The sequence below is a fragment of the Macadamia integrifolia genome, unplaced genomic scaffold, assembly GCF_013358625.1.
Source record: "Macadamia integrifolia cultivar HAES 741 unplaced genomic scaffold, SCU_Mint_v3 scaffold1659, whole genome shotgun sequence".
NCBI lineage: Eukaryota > Viridiplantae > Streptophyta > Magnoliopsida > Proteales > Proteaceae > Macadamia > Macadamia integrifolia.
Window position 1 is genome coordinate 90185 of NW_024868293.1, and position 19980 is coordinate 110164.

The 19980-nt window shown below is 38.0% G+C and overlaps 1 protein-coding gene across 5 annotated transcripts; it reads left to right on the forward strand.

The window, feature by feature from the left end:
- Window positions 1–1377: 1377 nt before the first annotated feature.
- Window positions 1378–16047, forward strand: LOC122064459 (XIAP-associated factor 1-like). Of its 5 annotated transcripts, none has more exons than XM_042628160.1 (7): window positions 1390–1544; window positions 1660–1751; window positions 2741–2876; window positions 5804–5941; window positions 6077–6198; window positions 15218–15394; window positions 15698–16047. In XM_042628160.1, exons 2-6 carry the CDS (start codon window positions 1708–1710, stop codon window positions 15381–15383), a joined length of 606 nt encoding a protein of 201 aa, XP_042484094.1. In that variant the 5' UTR covers window positions 1390–1544; window positions 1660–1707; the 3' UTR covers window positions 15384–15394; window positions 15698–16047. The 5 variants fall into 5 exon arrangements, with proteins under 5 accessions (XP_042484095.1, XP_042484096.1, XP_042484094.1 ...); XM_042628158.1 differs by having other exon boundaries at window positions 15753–16047; XM_042628159.1 differs by having other exon boundaries at window positions 1395–1555; window positions 15753–16047.
- Window positions 16048–19980: the final 3933 nt, after the last annotated feature.

Consider the following 19980-nt stretch of genomic DNA (forward strand, 5'->3'; position numbering starts at 1 on the left):
TGATACCCCTAGTTCCGTTTAAAGAAAGGAAACATTCCAAAGAATCAATCTTTCTTTTAGTTGTTGAATCTCTCTTTAATTGGTGCAATCTAGAAAATATAACTTGGTAAAAGCAAGCATTAACATGCATAACCTCTTGCCCTTTATGAGATGCTCATCAACCATAAGCATTCTAGCTAGTTTACGTGCATGAGGTACTAGTTGATGAAATTCTAATTTTGAATGACAGAAAAAAAATGTGCATATACAGAGAAATCTCTATCCCATCAAATTAAGGTCGTATTCAATATGCAAATCAGAATAGATTATGGGGTTTAGAATAATGCATTCTAAAACCTGATTCTTCTTTATTTTCTCACTTTAGAGTACGTTTTAGACTTAAAATTTATTCCAACAATGTATAATGAATACAACCTAAAATAATTGTTAAATCGTATCATCAAGTTCACCAGCAAAGTGACAATATCCACAACAAAAATTACAAACCTAGTACCCCAGGTCATGGTCCCCCCTCCCATGCGGTTTGACCCATGACCTCAAGACCCAAACCAGCTGGTTGTTGGGGTGCACACTGGGGTGTATGAATTATAAACATCCCTTCCTTCCCTCTTAATTATAAAATATCTTTCTTAAGAGAGAGATAAAAGGAGAAGGGAGGAGGTTGATTCTCTTGGCCATGTGTGTTGTTCCCACGTTGCTTGAATTGCTCCTGTTAACCTATACCATCAGCGGCAAGCTTAAAAAGTGTGGTAAGAACATTAAAAAAATTCTTTCGCTGCATTGCACCACAGTGAGGATTTGAATGATTGAGAGCACCCGGGCAAAAACTGCCGTTGCAAAGTTGCTACTGCTGAGGAGTTTCCTCATCATGGGTGAAAAATATCAATCATGATGAAAATTTTATTACTAATTATCTGTGGTAAATGTTTCCAAAAGCATTGGTAGAAACCGTTGCTAATGACCTCTTTTATTATAATGTTGGAGAGGGAGATCAAGCCGTCTCACCAGTCACCACTGTACAACCTGAGACCATTAGAATGGGCAACCTAGAGGTACAAGAGTTAATCAGTTCATGGGCTTGGCAATAAATTAATGGGTTGGGCCTGAGTTTGAACTATTAGTGCGAGATATTATCTCAGAAATTTCATAAAACGGGCTTTCTAGAGACCGCCAACGACCAATCCTCGCATGAATCGCTAAAGATCCAATAAGCACGGCCTATTCAAAACACCTGGCCCAGGTGTGCCATCTTCATCTTCCAAAATCCAAGTTCCAGTCCAACTCATCATCAAACGTACAATAAGCACGCACCCTACTATGCAAAGGAGAAATATTCCAAATCAGAAGCTTTCAGTATAGGGTCTATGGAATCGGATTTAGGTGTTAGTCGTAGGCTAATGCCGAAGAGGCGAAGATTGCCGACGTTTCCGAGGAATGGGACTCGGGGAGTCTCGTTTCGGATCTGAAAGATTTTCTTCGCAAAAGGGTAATCATTAGGAAGGCGTCGATTGAGCTGACGAGGCATCCGTGCCCAAGGGGTTTAGGTGATTTTAGGGAAGAATTACTTTTTATTGTTGATTAGATCTGCTACTGCGATTTTCTGGTGATTCGTTGCCTTTACTCTTGAGTTTCTGACGGAAAATTTTGTTCATCCTACAGGGGACTTTGATCGAAGATCACTTATCTAATCGGTTTTGTGAAGGTTTCATGGCGATTCCTTCTGAACAGGGAACGAGCATTTGCGCTCACTGGTAAGCGAAGGTTCTGTTCCGAAGAATCTGCTCAATTCTCCTGAAACTTTGAGTTAGTTATCTTACCTCCTCATATGATCTTTGCTCATGAGCTTTATTTTTTTTTTCTTAGTTTCCTTTTTTTTTTTCCCCCCCCCACCCCCCCCCCGTTGGTTTAGGTAAATTTCTGTTGGAATTTGGAAAGTTCTATTGCCCTCCTGAATTGAATAGGTTTATTGTACAAATTCTGTGTTGTGCCGGTATGACTTTTGAGTCATTGTCTTCGTGCTTCTTTTGGTTGAACCCCCCCCCCCCTCTCTTTTTACTGCGTGGGTGTAGTAATGTACAAGAATTGTGTTGATTTTAAAGGTATACTTGGGCATCTCTGCGTTGTACAATTTAGGTCCATTCATCAGTGAATACAAAGTGTTATACTTGTCAGCAATACCAGATTTTATTGACAATTTTGTGGACGAATACTACCATGAGTTCTAATTTGTTACCCTTCAACCAGAGCATTGGCTTCTATGTCTCGTCAAATTCCAAGTATTGAATGAGTTATGGTTATATGCTTTTGTTAATCTTTATTTCTTGGATTTTGGTGTTTATTATCATGCTGCCAAAGCAGCTTTTGAAGAAGTTTGAAGATTATCTATGATGTTAGCTAAGAGTTCTTATATAAGAATTGTCATTGTTTCTGCAATTGAAATATCTTTATTGGTCCATGTTCATAATTTTTAGGCATATCCAATAGCTTTTGGGTTATTGCTTACTAGCTTTTATATTTTCATGTATCATTGGTATCTCATGCCAACTCAACTCAACTCAAATCAACTCTGCCTTATCCCAACTAATGGGGCCAGCTATGTGGATCCTTATTCTTCATTCAGCTCTATTCAAAGTGATACTTCTTATTAGTTCTAAGTTATGTAACATTGATATCAGAACCTCTCTTTTGATGAACTAATTGGAGTAATCCGCAGATAGTTGATGACTTCTTTTGTTTGTAGTGACAGAGCTATCCTGGCTCCTAATATTGATTTACATTATGCACACTGCTCGCGGAACCTAGAGAGATGCAAAGTTTGTGGGGATATGGTTCCAAGAAGGCATGTCGAGGAGCATTACTTAAATGCCCATGCTCCGGTATGTCAAGGAGATCTCTTTTCATTAGAACTTAATGATATTAATTTTCTAAACATACGCTTTTGTTGACCCTTTTACATTGCTTTATTATTTTGCATGATATAATGATTTTTATTTGTGGGCAACTTGCGAAGGTCATTTCTCACTAGAAAAATGAACCTTTACCTTTTATTGTTCCTTATGAAAAATTTGATATGTTATACATTGTTGGGAAAAAAATTATCGTATGAGCTACCGGGTGGAAGGTGTTGCTGTTTGACAATTTCTTAATGTTAATCTTGTTCCTTAGTAGAAAAGAATGAGCTTTTGTGAATTTTAAGCTAACAAGAACCCTCTTATTTGTTGTGTCCCTACTGAATGGAAAATAATTTTTTACTTAGGAAAGAAAATTTTGTGCATGGTATGAGGAGGAAAGATTGTTAGATTTAAACTTTGATGAATCACGTACAGTATCATACATGAATAGTCTATATGTCAAGTTATTAGGTTTGAATGGAAGGAGGAGTGATATGATTTCGATTGAAGGGGTTAAAAGAGCTAGGGGCAGGCCTAAAATGACAATAGGAGATGCAGTAAGGCTGTGTTTGGTAACCAAGAGAAGAAAAGAAGAGAAAAAAGAATCTAGAAAAGAGAAGAAAAGAAAAGTTTTTGTATTTTCCCATGTTTTCTTGTGTTTTTGCAATAATTTTTTTTTAAAGCAAAAGAAAACTTCACAATTCCCAAGGTGAATTTTGAAATTAAAAAATTGAATATTCTCTTGGATCAAGACATGCCAAGCACAAAGAGAAATTCTTAAACCAAAAAAAAAAAGTACAATTTTTGTACATTTTTCTTTTTTTCTCTTGGCTACCAAACACAGCCTAAGGAACAAAATGTATAATGTAGGTCTTATTCCAAGTATGACCTTAGATAGAGTTGATTGGAGGGCTAGGATTCATGTAGTTGGTCCCATTTAGCTGAGATTGTGCTGACTTACTGGGGTGTGCCCCTTTCCTCTTACTTTCATTTCTCACTTTTTATCTCAAATTTTCCTTTTTTGTTTTGCATAGATCCATGTAGCCAACCCGATTAAATTGGCATAAGGCTGAGTTTGTTGTTTGTTTGTATATTCTTTTTTTTTATTATTATTATTAATTTTTTTTTTATATATCACTCCAGTTGAAGGAGTGATCTGATTCGGATTGAAGGATCTAAAAGAGCTAGGAGTAGGCATAAAATGACTCTAAGAGAAGTAGTGAGGAAAAACATGCATAGTTTAGGCTTGACTCAAGTTTGACCTCGAATAGTCCTTTTAGTTTTTACTTGCTTGATAGTGTTGATTGCATCTCTTTCTGAATAAGACTTTATCATGGTATCAAAATTGCAAATTTGCTATGGATCTGGCATCATGTGGAGGTGTTCTTCATTCTGAAAGGTTTTCTCATCCCTGCAATTGTCAAGGCGTTGCCTAGGTGTCCAGGCGGTTTTCCTGGGGTCTAGGCGACTGTCACCTTATTACAAGGTGCCTTGAAATGGTATCGAAGTAGGTTTGGCACTTATTTATGTCAAATATCATTTAAAATTTTCATTTACTTAAGATATTATTCATAAATAAGCAAGCACCCTCTATTTTGAACCCCATAAAAATAGTTCTAAAATCAATTTCCAAGCAAAAAAAAAAATTCAACCCCCAAGTTCAAGAACATAAAACTGATTTTTGGTTGTAGCGGCATTTTCAACTTTCAAATGCTGGGGTTTTCCCCATATCTGAAAATTCCATTGTAAAATATTGCTAAAAAAAACCAAAGTGCGGTATAATAATCTTTTTTTTTATGTTTATAACTTTATTTTCATTAAGGCGCTTTTTAAAAACATTTCCGCACCTTAAAATAAGTTCGACTGGTACATAACTTTGTCAATACAACTTGGATTTAAGCATTCTTGGATTTGTTTGAAAACTGGCTTTGTGCTCTGCCTAATACAAAAAGTCTCGTGTAAAAATAAAATCATTTAACCAGTCAAACTTATTAGAGAGCAAGAACATTTCTCTAAATGTTGATTTTTTTTGACTTCTTGTGGCTTAATGTTGATTTATATATGATATTAGCTATATGTAGCATACTAAATAATGTTAGAAAAGAGGGGAAAAATTACATATCGGCGCCTTGTTGCCCAAGCATTCACTTCAGCACCCCTCCACCGCTTGGGGTCGCCTTATTGCCTTGACAACTATGCTCGTTCCACAGAATGCTCCAGTCATCGGGCCAAGAAAGGGTATCAGATCTTATCCAATTTGAGTAAACCTTGGGATTCATATACAAGTTCCTAGGGAGATCGAGATTTCAGTACGTTTTGTTGTCATTTAAAAATCTCGCATTGCATTCCAAGGGTGGGGGTTGAATCTTAATTTTTTGCAAACTTGCTAGTATTTAGATTTAATAATGCTGATCATTATCTTGGATTCTTAATTTGTTTGTTGTCTTGGTATTCACACTTATCCTATGTCAAAAGCATAGTGAACATATGTTGGTCATATTTTTTTGGATACTCCTTTGGTGATTCTGTCTATCAATTCTGCTTCAGTATTATCTTGAAACCATTTCCGGATGGTCATAATGTTTTTTTATTTTGGGAAATTATTTCATTTCTTCTATTTTTATCATGCTTCGGAAAATTAGCCGTAAGGCCCGTAACTTGGTGGAATTACATCGCATTAGTTAATGTGCATTTGATGGCTTGGGCTGCAATCTGATTTTTTTTTTTGGAAAAATAAATAGTTTCCTACCCTCTATTTAAAATTCTGATCCCTATTAGGGACATTTTTGAAAACATGTATGTTGACTATTTCTCCAAAAATGGAAAGTTTGAAATATTTCTTTGATTTTTAATATTTGAAATGTTAAGAGATTTTATTTATATTTTTGTGATTGGAATTTTTATGGGAGCAGGTAGCTTGTTCACTATGCAGTGAGATAGTAGATCGAGAAATTTTAGCAGTCCATAAGGGTGAAAACTGCCCTCAAAGGATTGTAACTTGTGAATACTGTGAGTTTCCATTGCCTGCATTGGATCTCTTCAGGCATCAGGTATTAATTTTTTTATTGATTTTGAATTTAATTGAGTGCTTATTCAGTTGTTGATTTTGAGCTGTGACGAGAACATTTTACTGGGGTATATTGGCTCCATTTGTTGCTGTAATGTGCATTGCTTTGTAATTCCAGGAAGTATGTGGGAATCGAACCGAATTATGTCATCTGTGTAGCAAATATATTAGGCTGCGTGAACAACTTGACCATGAAAACAGTTGTCCTGGTAGTCTAGATATTGCGGCAGGGCCTTCAAGGTATAACTTATAATCTATCTGTCACATTTAAATATTAAGCAAGTGTTCTGCGTTTCTCCTCCAATTTTTACATAAATTGAACTGATTTAAATATTAATTGTGGCAGGACCTTAGAATCTCATTAATGGCTGCTGCTGCCATCTCAAATATGCTATTTTTAGTTAGGCAGGACATGGGAAGTAGATGTAATACTGATTTAAAAAGTTAAGACAGTTCCAAAACAGAATTCAAAACAGAAAACAGAAGTCCACCGTGTTTGCTACCATTTCACCTAAAAGCTTGAATTGTTAGGGAAGGGAAGCGTCAATGTATACATCAATACTCCCTGGCACGTGCATGGCAAGATCCCATGGTCCTTGCACATGAAGCTCAAACAGCATTTCCTTTGCATGGCACTTCCCAAGAGTCGAACACTTGACATCTATACGCTGATTCCATGTTTGCTGCCATTCACCTAAAAGCTCAAACTGTTAGGGAAGGGCAGCATCAATGTATACATCAACACAACAATAAGAGAAAACTCATATGGTAATATCATAAATTAGATGGACCAAAATTCAGGTTCATTTATCTTTTAAACATTCGTTGTTGTTCATTCATGTTGCACAAGATTGTGGGCTATACTAATGCAGTCTTGTTATCACAATAGAGGCACATAGATGCCTCAGTATCAAACCTCAACTCTTGGACAAGCCTTCTCAATCATAGGAGTCTACATACTCCATGGGCCATAGCCTTAAGTTCTCCATCTACACTTGATTGAGTCATGGTCAAGTTTAGTCCAAGCAGATTTATTGACGTGGACACAACAAACACATCAAAACACCTTGTGGGGGGGGGGGAGAGAAAAAAAAACTGAGGAGATAAGGTTTCCAGAGGAGTTTTTGGAACCAAGGAGTTTTGTGGGCATGCGGTTGATTAAGAATGCAGTAGTAAGAAGGGAATTAAACCAAAAAGTCTTAAAGACATGCATTCCAAATAGAAGACTCATAGTAACTTCCAACAGATGATAATTTTTCCTCTCAGTTATCCCATTCTATTGGGTTGTGTCATCACAAGCCAACTAATGGATAATGCCATTATTGGTTAAAAAAAAAAAAGTTATAAAGTTCACCATAAATAAGAAAAATCAAAACGAATAATTTTGATTTTGGTATCAAATTGAGTGTAGATCATTTAAAACAAATTTTGGAATGTATCATATACACCACTCATATGTTTCATTAGAAAATTTCAAATAGTACATGAATAATCATCAACAAATGAAACAAAATAGCGCTAGCCAAATAAATAAGTAGTAGGAGAGGGTCTCCAAACATCAGAATGCACAATATGAAAAGGAACAATAGATTTTTTACCATTATAGAGATAAGAAGAACAACAATGTTTGGCAAAATATATGGTTCACGTTGAAAAACATGGGAAGAAGAAAACAAATTAGGTAATTGTTTCCTCGTAACAAAAAAAAGAGGTATGGCCTAAGCATTGATGTCAAAGCATCACAAAAACCATAGTACTATTGTTACTACACCCGTATGCATAGGATTGAGCTATGGGGAAAAAAGGTGGATGGGGTTTGAGAAGGTATTTCCCTTTCACCTTATGTCCACACCAATAATTCTCTTCATCGCCAAATCATGAAAAAGATAGTGAGAAAAAAAAAAAAAAAAGTGACACAACAATTCAAGGGTTTTGGTTAAGTGACACAAAGATAAGAGATTAGTGGCAACGGTAGAGTCATGAAGAATCAGTGGAAATGGAAGAAGTTACATGGACACTATCCTTACAAGAAATGGAGGAAGGGGATCCGTCAACAACCCTAACTTATCCCTACCAAAACAAATAGAGGAGGAATCATAAGACTAGGATGTGCCAGTCATATCACCGGTGGCACTAGAGTTAATATCCCAAGATGGAGCCATAGAAGGAGCGGATGTGGAGACCTACAAAGCTGAAGCCGAAGGGTTTGGGACTGTAGGTGGAGAAGAAGAGTTGCTCAGCTATGACATAACTCTGCGAAATGCTGCAATATCCTCCTAGTAAGGGAATTGTGGTGAATACCTCATAGGGTTAGTCTTAGCTATCACGGTATGTACTCTAGCTCCTCCTTTTTGGCCACCACGCATACCAGTAAGTTTGCTATACATACTAAGTGGACGGCCATGAAGTACCTAACACCTCTCTAGTGTGCCATGGTTTCTCGCAATGATCACATTGAAACCTATATCTGTTATCCCCATAGGCTGGCCCATGGCCTTTGCCTACACCACGCCAATCTCTGTGAGAGCTAGAAGAAAGGACAGACTGCTCAAGAGAGAATGCATGTTCCATGGCCACTCTTCGAGTCTCCTCACTCTGCAAGTAGCTACATACTTCATTTGAGGAGGAAAGAGGAAACCAGCCCAAGATTTGTATATTGATTGGTTCATACTCCGGGTTCAAGCCACCATAAAGAAAAAGAACACTATCCTTCTCAAGGGGACGGTATATCTTAGCATCATCCTTTGGATTGGATAGTTGGAGGTCCCTATAATGATCATACTCTTCTCAGAGTCCAATGACAATATTAATACTCAGAAATGGTCATATCTCCTTGCTTCATTTTAATGAGGAAATGTGAACACTATTAGAGATATTAGTTATATTTCTGTAAGGGTAGTTTAGTAATTTGCCGTTATATGTTTTATTTTCATTTCCCTCCTTAGGGAGGTATGTGTAATATCATGTAAATATATTGGTGAAGTAATTTATTGGTGTTAGTGAGACTTTACTGACAACACACACATTCTACCATTCTCCTTCTTCATCTTCTTCCTCTCCAACCAAATTTTCCTCCTCTCTCTTTCTCCTCTTCTTTCTTAGTTTATCACAAACCTTCTAACTTGGTATCAGAGCAGGACATCTTGGTTTGAGAGTCAGTTTTCAGGTTCCCCTATTCTATTTTTCTCTTTTTGGAACCCTAGGTTACAAGTAGGTTCCAAGGAATAGACCAATATGTGAAAAGACTTGAAGTATTTGTGGGATGAGGTTGAAAGAAGGTCCAAGCAAGCTTTTGAGAAGTTTTTTAGAAGGGCTGAAGCTGTTGGAGTGTTGTTAGACCCTGTTGACTGATTACCGGCCTCCTTATTTTACAAATCTTCTTTCTCTCTCATCTGGCCACCATTGGGGGTGGTGTATGGCTCATTTGGATTGCCCAAGCCCCCTTTATTAGGCCACCAGGCCTTCGGTTTTAAAGGGACAGAGGTGTGAGCTCACAACCGTTGATTCTCCCATTTTTCAGGTACCGCCCTAGCCTGTTTTTGCTCTCTGCTGGTTGCAAATGATTTTTTTTGGTGGTGTTGGACTGCGAGCTGTATTTGTTGGGTTATGTGGAGTGCTATAATCTATTTTGCTTCTCCTAAAGTATGCCTTGACCAGTTTTTTCCTTTGGCATAATGTTTCTTCCTTTGTGGGATTTATCTCTGAGTATCTGTGAAGGGATTTTTGGGTAGAGTGTGTACTCCCCATTGTGTTTGTGACTCCTTATCCACACGATGTTTGAAGATAGTGGACTTGGAGCCGTATTTGGTGATGTTTCAGCCAGTGCATCGAGTAGTGCCCCTCCTACTCCTATGTTTTTTGATAACCCCCATACTTAGATTTCTATTGTGAAGTTGGACACCACCAACTATTTGGATTGGGCCCATTCTGTGAAGCTTTCCTTGCGGAGTAGGGAAAAGCTAGAGTATGTTATAGGTTTCATTAAGGCTCTTCAACCAGATGACCCGACATATCTAAAGTGGGAGACTGAAAACTCTACTGTTATGACATGGTTGAACATGGCTGATTTTCTCCATGAAACCTGAAATTGGAAGAAGGTTTATGAGGAAAGAAACTGCCAAGGATATTTGGGACAGTGTTATTAAAACCTTTGACTGTGTCGGTGATTCGGCCAAGGTTTATCAATTACTTTAGAAGGTTGTTAGCATGAAATAATGAGATAAAACCATTTCTGAATACTACAACACTGTCATTAGTCTCTGGGAGGAGTATGATCACTATAGAGACCTCCAACTGTCCAATCCTGAGGATGAAACTAAGGTTTACTGGACACTTGAGAAGGAGCAGGTTCTTATGCTGCTTGGTGGGTTGAATCCTGAGTATGAGCCGTTCCAGATACAAATATTGGGCCAGTCTCCACTTCCATCCCTTGATGAAGTGTGTAGCTATTTGCAAAGTGAGGAGACCAGGCCGGTGGCCATGGCACATGTTCCTCCTCTTGAGCCTTCAGCTCTTACTACTAGCTCTCAGAAAGATTGGCATGGTGGTGGCAGAGGCCAAGGCCCACCTCGTGGAGATGATAGACATTGTGATCATTGTGGGAAGTCTGGGCACACCAAAGATAGATGTTGGGTTCTTTATAGTCGATCTCCTGGCATGCGTGGTGGTACTAGTGGTGCTCGTGGTGGACGTAGTGGGGGAGCTAGAGCCCACAGTGTTGAGGCCGAGCATGCTTCTTCAGGGTCTACTTCTAGCCCACATGCAGAGCACAGTTCCCTTACTAGGGACAATATTGCAGTATTCCGCAAGGTTATGTCTCAATTAGGAGGCTCATCATCTTCTTCCCTTATAGTGCCAGATTCCTCAGCTTCCACATTGCGGGTTTCCTCATCTGCCCCCTCCACAAACCATCTTGGATTATTGATTCTAGTGCTACGGATCATATGACTGGTGCATCCCATTATTACGATACATACTCTATTTGTTCCGATGGAGATAAGGTCGGGGTTGTCGATAGCTCCCTTTCCTCCATTTCTAGTAAAGGTAGCATTCCTATTACTTCTTCTATTTCACTTGATTCTGTTCTTCATGGTCTTGCCCTTACCCGTAATCTGTTATCTGTAAGTCATTTGACAAAATCCTTAAACTGTTGTATCACCTTTTTTCCTTCTCATTTTCTCTTTTAGGATTTGGTGACGAAGAGTATTATTGGCAGTGGGCGTGAAGAGAAAGGACTTTACCTACTTGAACCCCAATCACCTCTTTTGGTTACAGCTCAATCTTATGTGTGTGGACGTACTGATAGCAGTTCTGTGGATTCTGTGATATGGCACCAACGTTTAGGACATCCATCTTTTGTTGTTATGAGGAAACAATTACCTCATATATTATCTTCGTTTCCTCATTCTCATGTCTTTCGTTGTGAACCATGCATTTTTACTAAACATTGTCGTTCTTCTTATCCTTATCATGGTAATAGATCTACTGTTCCCTTTCATATTATGCACTCTAATGTTTGGGGGCCCTCTACTACCACCTCTTTACTTGGTTTTTGTTATTTTATCTCTTTTGTTGATGATTTTTCTCGTGCTACTTGGACTGTTCTGATGAAGCACAAGAGTGATGTGTATGATGCCTTTAAAATTTTTTATCATATGGTAGGTACACAGTTTGACACCAAAATTAAAATTGTTTGTTGACTTTGTTCTGACAAATGGGGGAGTATATGTATGGTGGTCTTCAAGACTTTTTTACTGACCTTGGCATTATCCATCAGCTAGTTTGTGTTGATACACCCCAACAAAATGGTGTAACTGAGAGGAAAAACCGTCATTTGTTAGGAGTCAGTAGGAGTCTTCTCTTTGGCATGCATGTCCCTAAAACCTTTTGGTCTAATGCTCTCCTTACTGCTGCTTATTTAATCAACCATATGCCAACACAGTTCCTTGGCTCCAAAAATCCATTGGACATCTTGTCTCCCCAGTCTTCTTCTTTCTCCCTTCCCCCCAAAGTGTTTGGGTGTATCTGTTATGTCTATGTTAATAAGTCTTCCCGGACTAAACTGGACCCCAAGGCCCTTAAATGCATCTTTCTTGGTTATTCCTCCACTACCAAGGGATACAAGTGCTATCATCCTTCTTCCAAAAAAAGGCTTCTCTCTAAAGATATCACCTTCCTTTAGTCTGCACCCTTTTTTGCCTCTTCTCAGCATCCTTTTTAGAGGGAGCATAATGGAGGTGAAAACACTACTGATGAGATTCCTTTTCTTTCCCCATTGCCTATCTCTCCTAGTATGCTTGACATTGGGAAACACAAAGAGGTGGATATTATTGATGTTGGTGATCATTCAAGAGATGATTCAGGTTCAAGATATGCAAATAAGACCATTGTGTACACAAGGAGGAACAAGAAGACTTGCCAAGAGTCCAAGAGTCCTCTTTGAATCCAACTCCTGAGATCTACCCTCTTCAGTCAGGTAATATCCTTCCTTCCCCATCAGAGTTAGATCTTCCTATTACTATTAGGAAGGGAAAGAGAGTTTGTACTAACCCTATAGCCCAGTTTGTTTCCTATGACTCTCGCCCCCCTACAGGTGTTGTATTTACCATTGCTCTCTCATCTGTTTCTATTCCTAAGAATGTTTCTGAAGCTATGTCTGACCCTAAGTGGAAGCAAGCCATGACTGAGGAAATGAAGGCCCTTGAAAAAAATTGTACCTAGAAATTGGTTGACCTTCCTTCCAAGGGGGAGAACTCCAGTTGGATGCAGGTGGGTCTACACAATTAAGTACCGGTCAGATGGTACTATTGAGAGGTACAAAGCAAGGCTGGTGGCGAAAGGATACAGTCAAGTGTATGGAATTGACTATCAGGAGACATTTGCTCCTGTGGCTAAGCATGACACTATAAGGGTCCTTTTGTCTCTAGCAGCAAATAGGAATTGGCCATTGTATCAATTGGATGTGAAGAATGCTTTTTTGCATGGTGACTTGGAAGAAGAGGTGTATATGCAAACTTCTCTTGGTTTTAAGTTTCTTTCTGCTGCAAGAATAGTGTGTCTTCTAAAGAAGGCCCTATATGGCCTTAAACAATCTCCAAAGGCCTGGTTTGAAAGGTTCTGACAGGCTATCTTGAAGAATGGTTATTCCCAAAGTCAGGCTGGCCACACCTTTGTTTACCAAGCATGGTAATGGCACCATTACAACCTTGATTGTCTATATGGATGACATTGTGGTAACTGGTGATGATAGGACTGAGATAGCCAATCTGAAGAACTACTTAGCCCAACAATTTGAGATTAAGGACCTTGGACCCCAAAAATATTTCCTGGGGATTGAAGTGTCTAGATCAAAAAAGGATATAAATATATGTCAAAAGAAGTTTATTCTAGACTTATTGAAAGAAATAGGGATGTTAGGCTGCAAGCCTACAAGTTCTCTTATTGAGCAGAATCATAAGCTGGGAGAAGATGCTGACCCTTCTCTTGTTGATGCAGAGAAATATCAAAGGCTAGTTGGGAAGCTCATTTTTTTGTCCTTGGCTCATCCAGATATTACTTATGCAGTGGAGGTAGTGAGTCAGTTTATGTATGCTCCCACGACTCTGGTACTTGAATTCCTCTCTAGGAAAATGACTACTTTTTGCCAAACATAACCACATGAGGATAGAAGACTTCACTGATGCAGATTGGGCTGGTTCAGTCTCTGATTGAAGATCTACTTCAGGTTATTGCACATTTGTATGTGAAAACCTAGTTATATGGCGGAGCAAGAAACAAGTTGTGGTGGCTCGGTCTAGTGCAGAGGCAGAATTTTGAGCCATGACTCATGGCGCGTGTGAACTTCTCTGGTTGAGAAGGCTGGTCCAAGAGTTGGGATTTGATACTGAGACACCTATGAGGCTTTAATGTGACAACAAGGCTGCCATAAGTATCGCCTATAACCATGTGCAACATGACAGGACAAAGCACATAGAGGTGGACAGACATTTCATTAAAGAGAAGATTGACACTGGTTACATATGCACACCTTTTGTGAGGACTGGAGATCAACTGGCTGATATCTTTACAAAGGGTCTTCTTCATCATCAGTTTAGTTCTCTATTGTCCAAGCTGGGAATACATGATATTTATTCTCCAGCTTGAGGGGGAGTGTTAGAGATATTAGTTATATTTCTGTAAGGGTAGTTTAGTAATTTGTCGTTATATGTTTTATTTTCATTTCTCTCCTTAGGGAGGTATGTGTAATATCGTGTAAATATATTAGTAAAGTAATATATTGGTGTTAGTGAGACTTTACTCACAACACACACATTCTACCATTCTCCTTCTTCATCTTCTTCCTCTCCAACCGATTCTTCCTCTTCTCTCTCTTTCTCCTTTTCTTTCTTAGTTTATCATAAACCTTACATTCTAACTAATACTTGCACTATGCAGTTATTGGCAGACTCATACCGTAATCCAGAAGCAAGCACCTGAACCTTTTCATACATTTTTCCTAGTCTATCTTCTTGACAACTATAAAAGCTGTTTTACGTTATATTTTTATGTCACTAGATTGAACTACCTAATTCTTAACTTATGCTGGCTATTGTCTCATAGTGGTGCATGATCTGAGTTGTATTTACAGATATGTCATATGTTCCTTCACTGTCATAGCATCCATGTTTCTTTTTAAATGGATTCTTTCTGCAGGTGAACTTCCATCCTTGCTAACCAACAATTAAAAACATTGTAGAGAAACCTCATTCAGTGTGACTCAGCTAGTATCTAAATTTGGTTTGGAGCTGACATTTTGAAGCATTTGGCCCTTCCCTGTGTATGACCTCTCTCTGTTTTCGTTGTGTCAAACTCTAGCTTACTCTGTAAGTTACTGAAAATTATTTCTTTCTGTGTAACCTACACCTGATGTTTTACCTTGATTCATGTGAAACTTGAAATAATCTTACCATTACCTTTGCAGACCTCCTGGGAAGTTTTTTAGATACTGAATTTACTGTGATCCAGCTTGCATTCAATCTTGGTGCAGGGCTCATATCCATTCCAATGTACAACACTTTTTTTTTTTTTTTTTTTTGGGGGGGGGGGGGTGTGTGGGTGTGTGGTGGGTGTGGGTTGGTGGGTGTGGGTGGGTTTAGAACTTTGTATTTTCTTTCATGTCAAGGTCTCAGCATACTCTCAAAGTTATTACTGGAAATTATTTGGCTATCTGGAAACCTAATCTTGATTTCTAACCTTGGCAATCTATTGTGAAAATGTGAAGGGAAACATCCACGAGTGCATCTGAAAGAGAGCAAGGTGCTCACAGAAGGCAGCCACATGATTTATCAAGGACACATCTACTGGTCACAGTTGCAGTAACTGGCGTTGCTGTTCTACTTGGATCATTTTTCTTCCAGAGAAAAGCTGAAAACCATCAACTTCAGTAATGTGCTAAAGGGTATGATATCTTCTCAAGTGATATATTCCGCTTATGCATATCCAGTTCCAATTCATAGTTCAACTGTATGGAACTAGCTGTAGACCATGTAATATGTTGATGGACACCCATACACTCACAGACAGTCATACACTTGCACACATATAAATGACATTCCAGTATGAAATGAAATCTCTCTTTTAAGCTGCATGCATTTTCTGCCTGAAGTTGCATGTCTATTTCAGTGATTGAGCTACCGATAGTTTATTTAATGTTACTTTCTGGCAAAGGGATACAAAGATGTTTTTATCCTTTTTCTTGCAGGTAATCAATTGTTGGTTTCTCTAACTCTTCTATGTTTTTGGCAACTGAAAAACAGTTTGTTAGATGGGGTGAAATGATCACTCAGATCTAAGTGCCCAAAGTGTAGAGCAAGAGCAGAAGCGAGAGCAGTGAGTGAAAGCATGAGCGCAAAGTTTTGACATTCACCAAGTTCCAGAGCACTTCAAGACACATGTTTATATATCTTACTGATTACTGATATACAACTAATACAAATCATATGCTTCACATATTTGATAGGATAGAATTGGATAATATATATTGGGGTGTATATAAGAATGCTAAAATAGAAATCAAACAAATAAATAATTTTATTTGGTTTTGCACATAAACTAATAGGATTGCAGAAGGATGATACAGCTTAAAAGACGACAGAAGGAAATAAGGCAAGGTTGCATTTGACAGGAAACCAGAATGGAGCAAGGTTTTAAAAACCCAGAATTGGACACAGGATCTGCCTTCATCAATTCCGATCTGAATGGGATTTGGAATCAGGCCAGAATTGGCCGGATTCTGCCTGAACCATAAAAGTTGGAATCGGGAAAAAGCAAAGGTTTTTCCAGATCCGCGTTTCTTTCAGAGTAAGTACAATTGATTTTTCAGCTATTTTACTTGAGGAAAGAAGGGAAATTTGTGATAAAAAGGAAGATCCAAGTACATCATAGCCGATTCAAAGAGATTCAAAAATCAGGCATAATCAGAATTGGGGTCGGCTGATTCCTATCTGATTCTAAAACCATAGAAGGGAGATAAATGTAGAAGCTTATGAGGCAAACTCTGGTGGAACTCTGGAGAGAGAGAGATGGGCACATGCATAAGGAGTCAATGGATGTGTATTTAGTTCTACAACATGGCAATTTGGATGAGATTTTAATTTTATTGACAGGTAGATCTCAAGGTCCATTTCTCACGTGTCAAGTTTTAGCTCAAATGGAATTGACCATGTGACCAAATTTAGGATGGGAAAGAAGATGTATGGACTACTACGATTACTTATAGGACACAAGGAAAAGGCTACCTAAATTGAATGACAGTTTGAACGTCTAGATTACTTGTTAGAATTACTGTACGAATATAAACAATGAAGATTTATGAGGAAGTAGAAGATGATCAAATGAGTCAAATGGGACAGGTGCGACATGGTGGAGAAGTTAAACCAAATCCTTGGAGAAAAGGACAACAATCTTAGCCAGAAGGACCAATAGTTTTTGTTTCCTTCTACACTTCTCTTATTACCTTCCTAAAGTGAGTTATTCTTGTGTTTCAATTCCATTCAAGAAAAAAAATACCCGCTGATTGGCTAAGTTTGTCCGAAAATGTATAGATTTTTATGGAAAAGAACCCCAGAAATCAAAGTTCTTTATTCTGATGCAATGGATAAAGCCTCAGCTTCTTCCCCATCACCCCCCCCCCCCACTCCTTCCCCCGTCCACACACTGCCCTACCTCAAAAAACAATGTGGCCAAAGCTTCAGCACCAATGAAAGCGCTACCTCTGTATTATTCAACCTTCTATTAGGCTGAGGGTTTATGTTACCGGTCCTATTGAATGTGTTAAGTTTGTCTCGAATTATTGACCCGTTTTGAAGATTGATCCACTCTGACATATTTTGGTGGTGACCCGAATGAGAAGTTTTCTGAGATCTGTGATGGAAGCAAAGGGGTTGGACCAATAGGCCCAAGCTCGGAGCCCATCACTGATCTCATACGGGGGTGTGAGGGCGGTATGATTCAACTTGATCGACCGTGACCCAATGGATCGACCCTCGACTTAGAGTATATATAATGTATTGTTGCTTGTTGAGAAAGTCATTGTATTTTGGGGGTTTTTCGAATTTGGGTTTTAAGGCGAGTTTTCTTGCCATTGCTTGAGTGTAATCTTTCTTCTGCATAGTGAAACATCTTCTTCTTCGCCCGATGACGTTACACACCACCCTGGTGTGCGAATCTCGTTAAATCTTTGAGTTGTGCGATCTGTCTTAGTTTATTGAATCGTATTTCTTGGTGTTTGATCTAACAGAATGTATGAAGGGTTTTAGTGTCATATGATTCACATTTTAGATTTTTTTCTTTTTTTTAGTTTTTTTTTTTAATTGAATTTTCAACCTTTATCGTGATGTCTACTGTTGATGACATAATTTGGGTCCCATCTAACTACCTAGTGTCAGTTGTAGAGACCTGATCCAGATTTAGGGTGATAAATGCGTCCAGATGCCCAATGAAGAGTTAAAATTTGGACTGTTGCACAACATTGAAGGGGTAGAGCACGAAGTTGTGTGGAAGAAATCAATTACTATCGAACAAGAAGCCAAAAAAAAATTAAAGAAAAAAATTTAAACTTAAAAGGGTAAAATGGCACATTAACTCATCATTAGACCGGAGATGTTAACTCATCCTATCATTTTAAATTACGATATTTAAGAACAAAATAAGAAAAAAAAAATTACAAAAGAGTGAGAATTTGTTTGATTTGGAATAAAGTCAAAGTAGTAGGGCTGGCTAGGAATTTTATTTTGGGAAAGGTTCTATGGGCAAGTGGTAGAGGTATGCTAGTACCCTCTCTTTCTATCTCTCATATAAAATGGTCTATCTACCTTTTATTAACCAAATCATTATGTTGCTCATTGGTGGGCTCCGTTATGTCACTTGTTCAAAGAACCCTCTTTTAACCCTATTTTGTGTGAACTGATGAACACAAGTTGTGCCAGTAGTTAATACCATCCATTTAACTCAATCAAGGACCAGTCTTTTCAAGGTGACATTTGTGACTACATTGGCTTAGAAGGTTCTCTGGCTTTAGATTGCAACAAAATAGGTTCTATAGCTGCATGTAAAGGGAAAGGAAGTGAAATCTGTATTGAAAATAATACGGAAAGTTTTGTAATCATGATTATATAATCTCACTATATTCAATAACTATATTTTGGGGGAAAGAACCATTTCCTGCTGGTGCATGAACCATCAGCACCCGAGACCAATGAGAAGGCACACACTAGCATCTTTAGCACCCTGGGTGCAGAGAGTAGCATAGTCTTTTCATGCACCCCGTCTTTGGACGTTTCTGGGCCATGGACAAGGTTCTTATTTCTTTATATTTTTTAGATATAATAAATTTATATTACATTTCAAATAAAATAGATTTAATTACAAAATTTGAATAACCATATTTCGAATATTTTTAAGTTGATTGTATAATCATGTGAGGTAACGATTACATCTACCAAAAAAAAAAAAGGTAACGATTACAAAAAATTCTAATTTCACCTCCTTTTTCTTTATTCCTGTTGTAACCTACAAAACATAAAGAAGCATAAAGAGTATGACCTCTACGATGTATATACACATGAGATCAAGCTGGAGTTTGGTAACTCCACCACAGGCAAGTTTCTATGAGCTTGCAAATGGAAACTATCATGTGAAAGAGGAAGTGGCAGAGTTGGCCATTAAAAGGAAGGGGAAAAAAACAGGAGCTAATGCTCCATTTGTTTGCTAAAGAAATAAAGAAAGGGAAGTGAAATAAAATGAATACTAAATTACGAACCTCACATGGTAGTGTAACTAACTCTAAACATATCAATTTTAGTTATTAAATTTTGTTTTATTATGCAATCAAGTTCTGTTAATTTTAAAAAACAAGATAAATTTTAGATTGAGAAGAACATTTACTTCATACAATAAGAATTTTAGGTAGGCAAACCATTATTATTACAAAACTTTCCACTTAAAAAAAAAATTAATTTCATATTCCTTCACCAAATGGAGAAAATGTTATTCTGCATCAACTCACAAAGTGGTGACCCATACATCCATGGTGTTTATGGCTAGGAAGTGAACATTTGTCCCTTGACCTACACTTTACAGGGCCAAAATGACTATTATATTTTGCTCTTGGAAACTCCTAGTGGAGGTTAGAGGTTATGGGCAGCATTCACTAGTGCACTTAGTTGCTTCATTATCTTTTGCCCAAAGGGTTTTGTCCTTTTTGTCACAATTAGGAGATGCTCCAAGCACTCAGGCAGGCTTAGAAGGTCCAAATCTTTTTTGTTATCAACACTCAAGGCCAGGTATCTTTAGTCTTAGGTTGTTTAAGCATGAGAAAAAAAGAGAACAGAGAAAAGAAAACAAACACAACAAAGATGAAAGCATGGTATTCTATCTAATGTGTCAGAAAAGAGAAAAGCAGATGGATAATCAGCCAAGAAATTTGATAATTTTTCTTACTTTGGCAGCCAAAATCGACGCAGATGAGACTACCGAAAAAGAGAG

Coding starts and splice junctions, on each gene's coding strand:
- LOC122064459 (XM_042628160.1), top strand. CDS start 1,708: ATGGCGATTCCTTCTGAACAGGGAACGAGCATTTGCGCTCACTG. Junction 1,752..2,740: donor ACGAGCATTTGCGCTCACTG/GTAAGCGAAGGT, acceptor TTTTGTTTGTAG/TGACAGAGCTATCCTGGCTC. Junction 5,942..6,076: donor TGGATCTCTTCAGGCATCAG/GTATTAATTTTT, acceptor TTGTAATTCCAG/GAAGTATGTGGGAATCGAAC.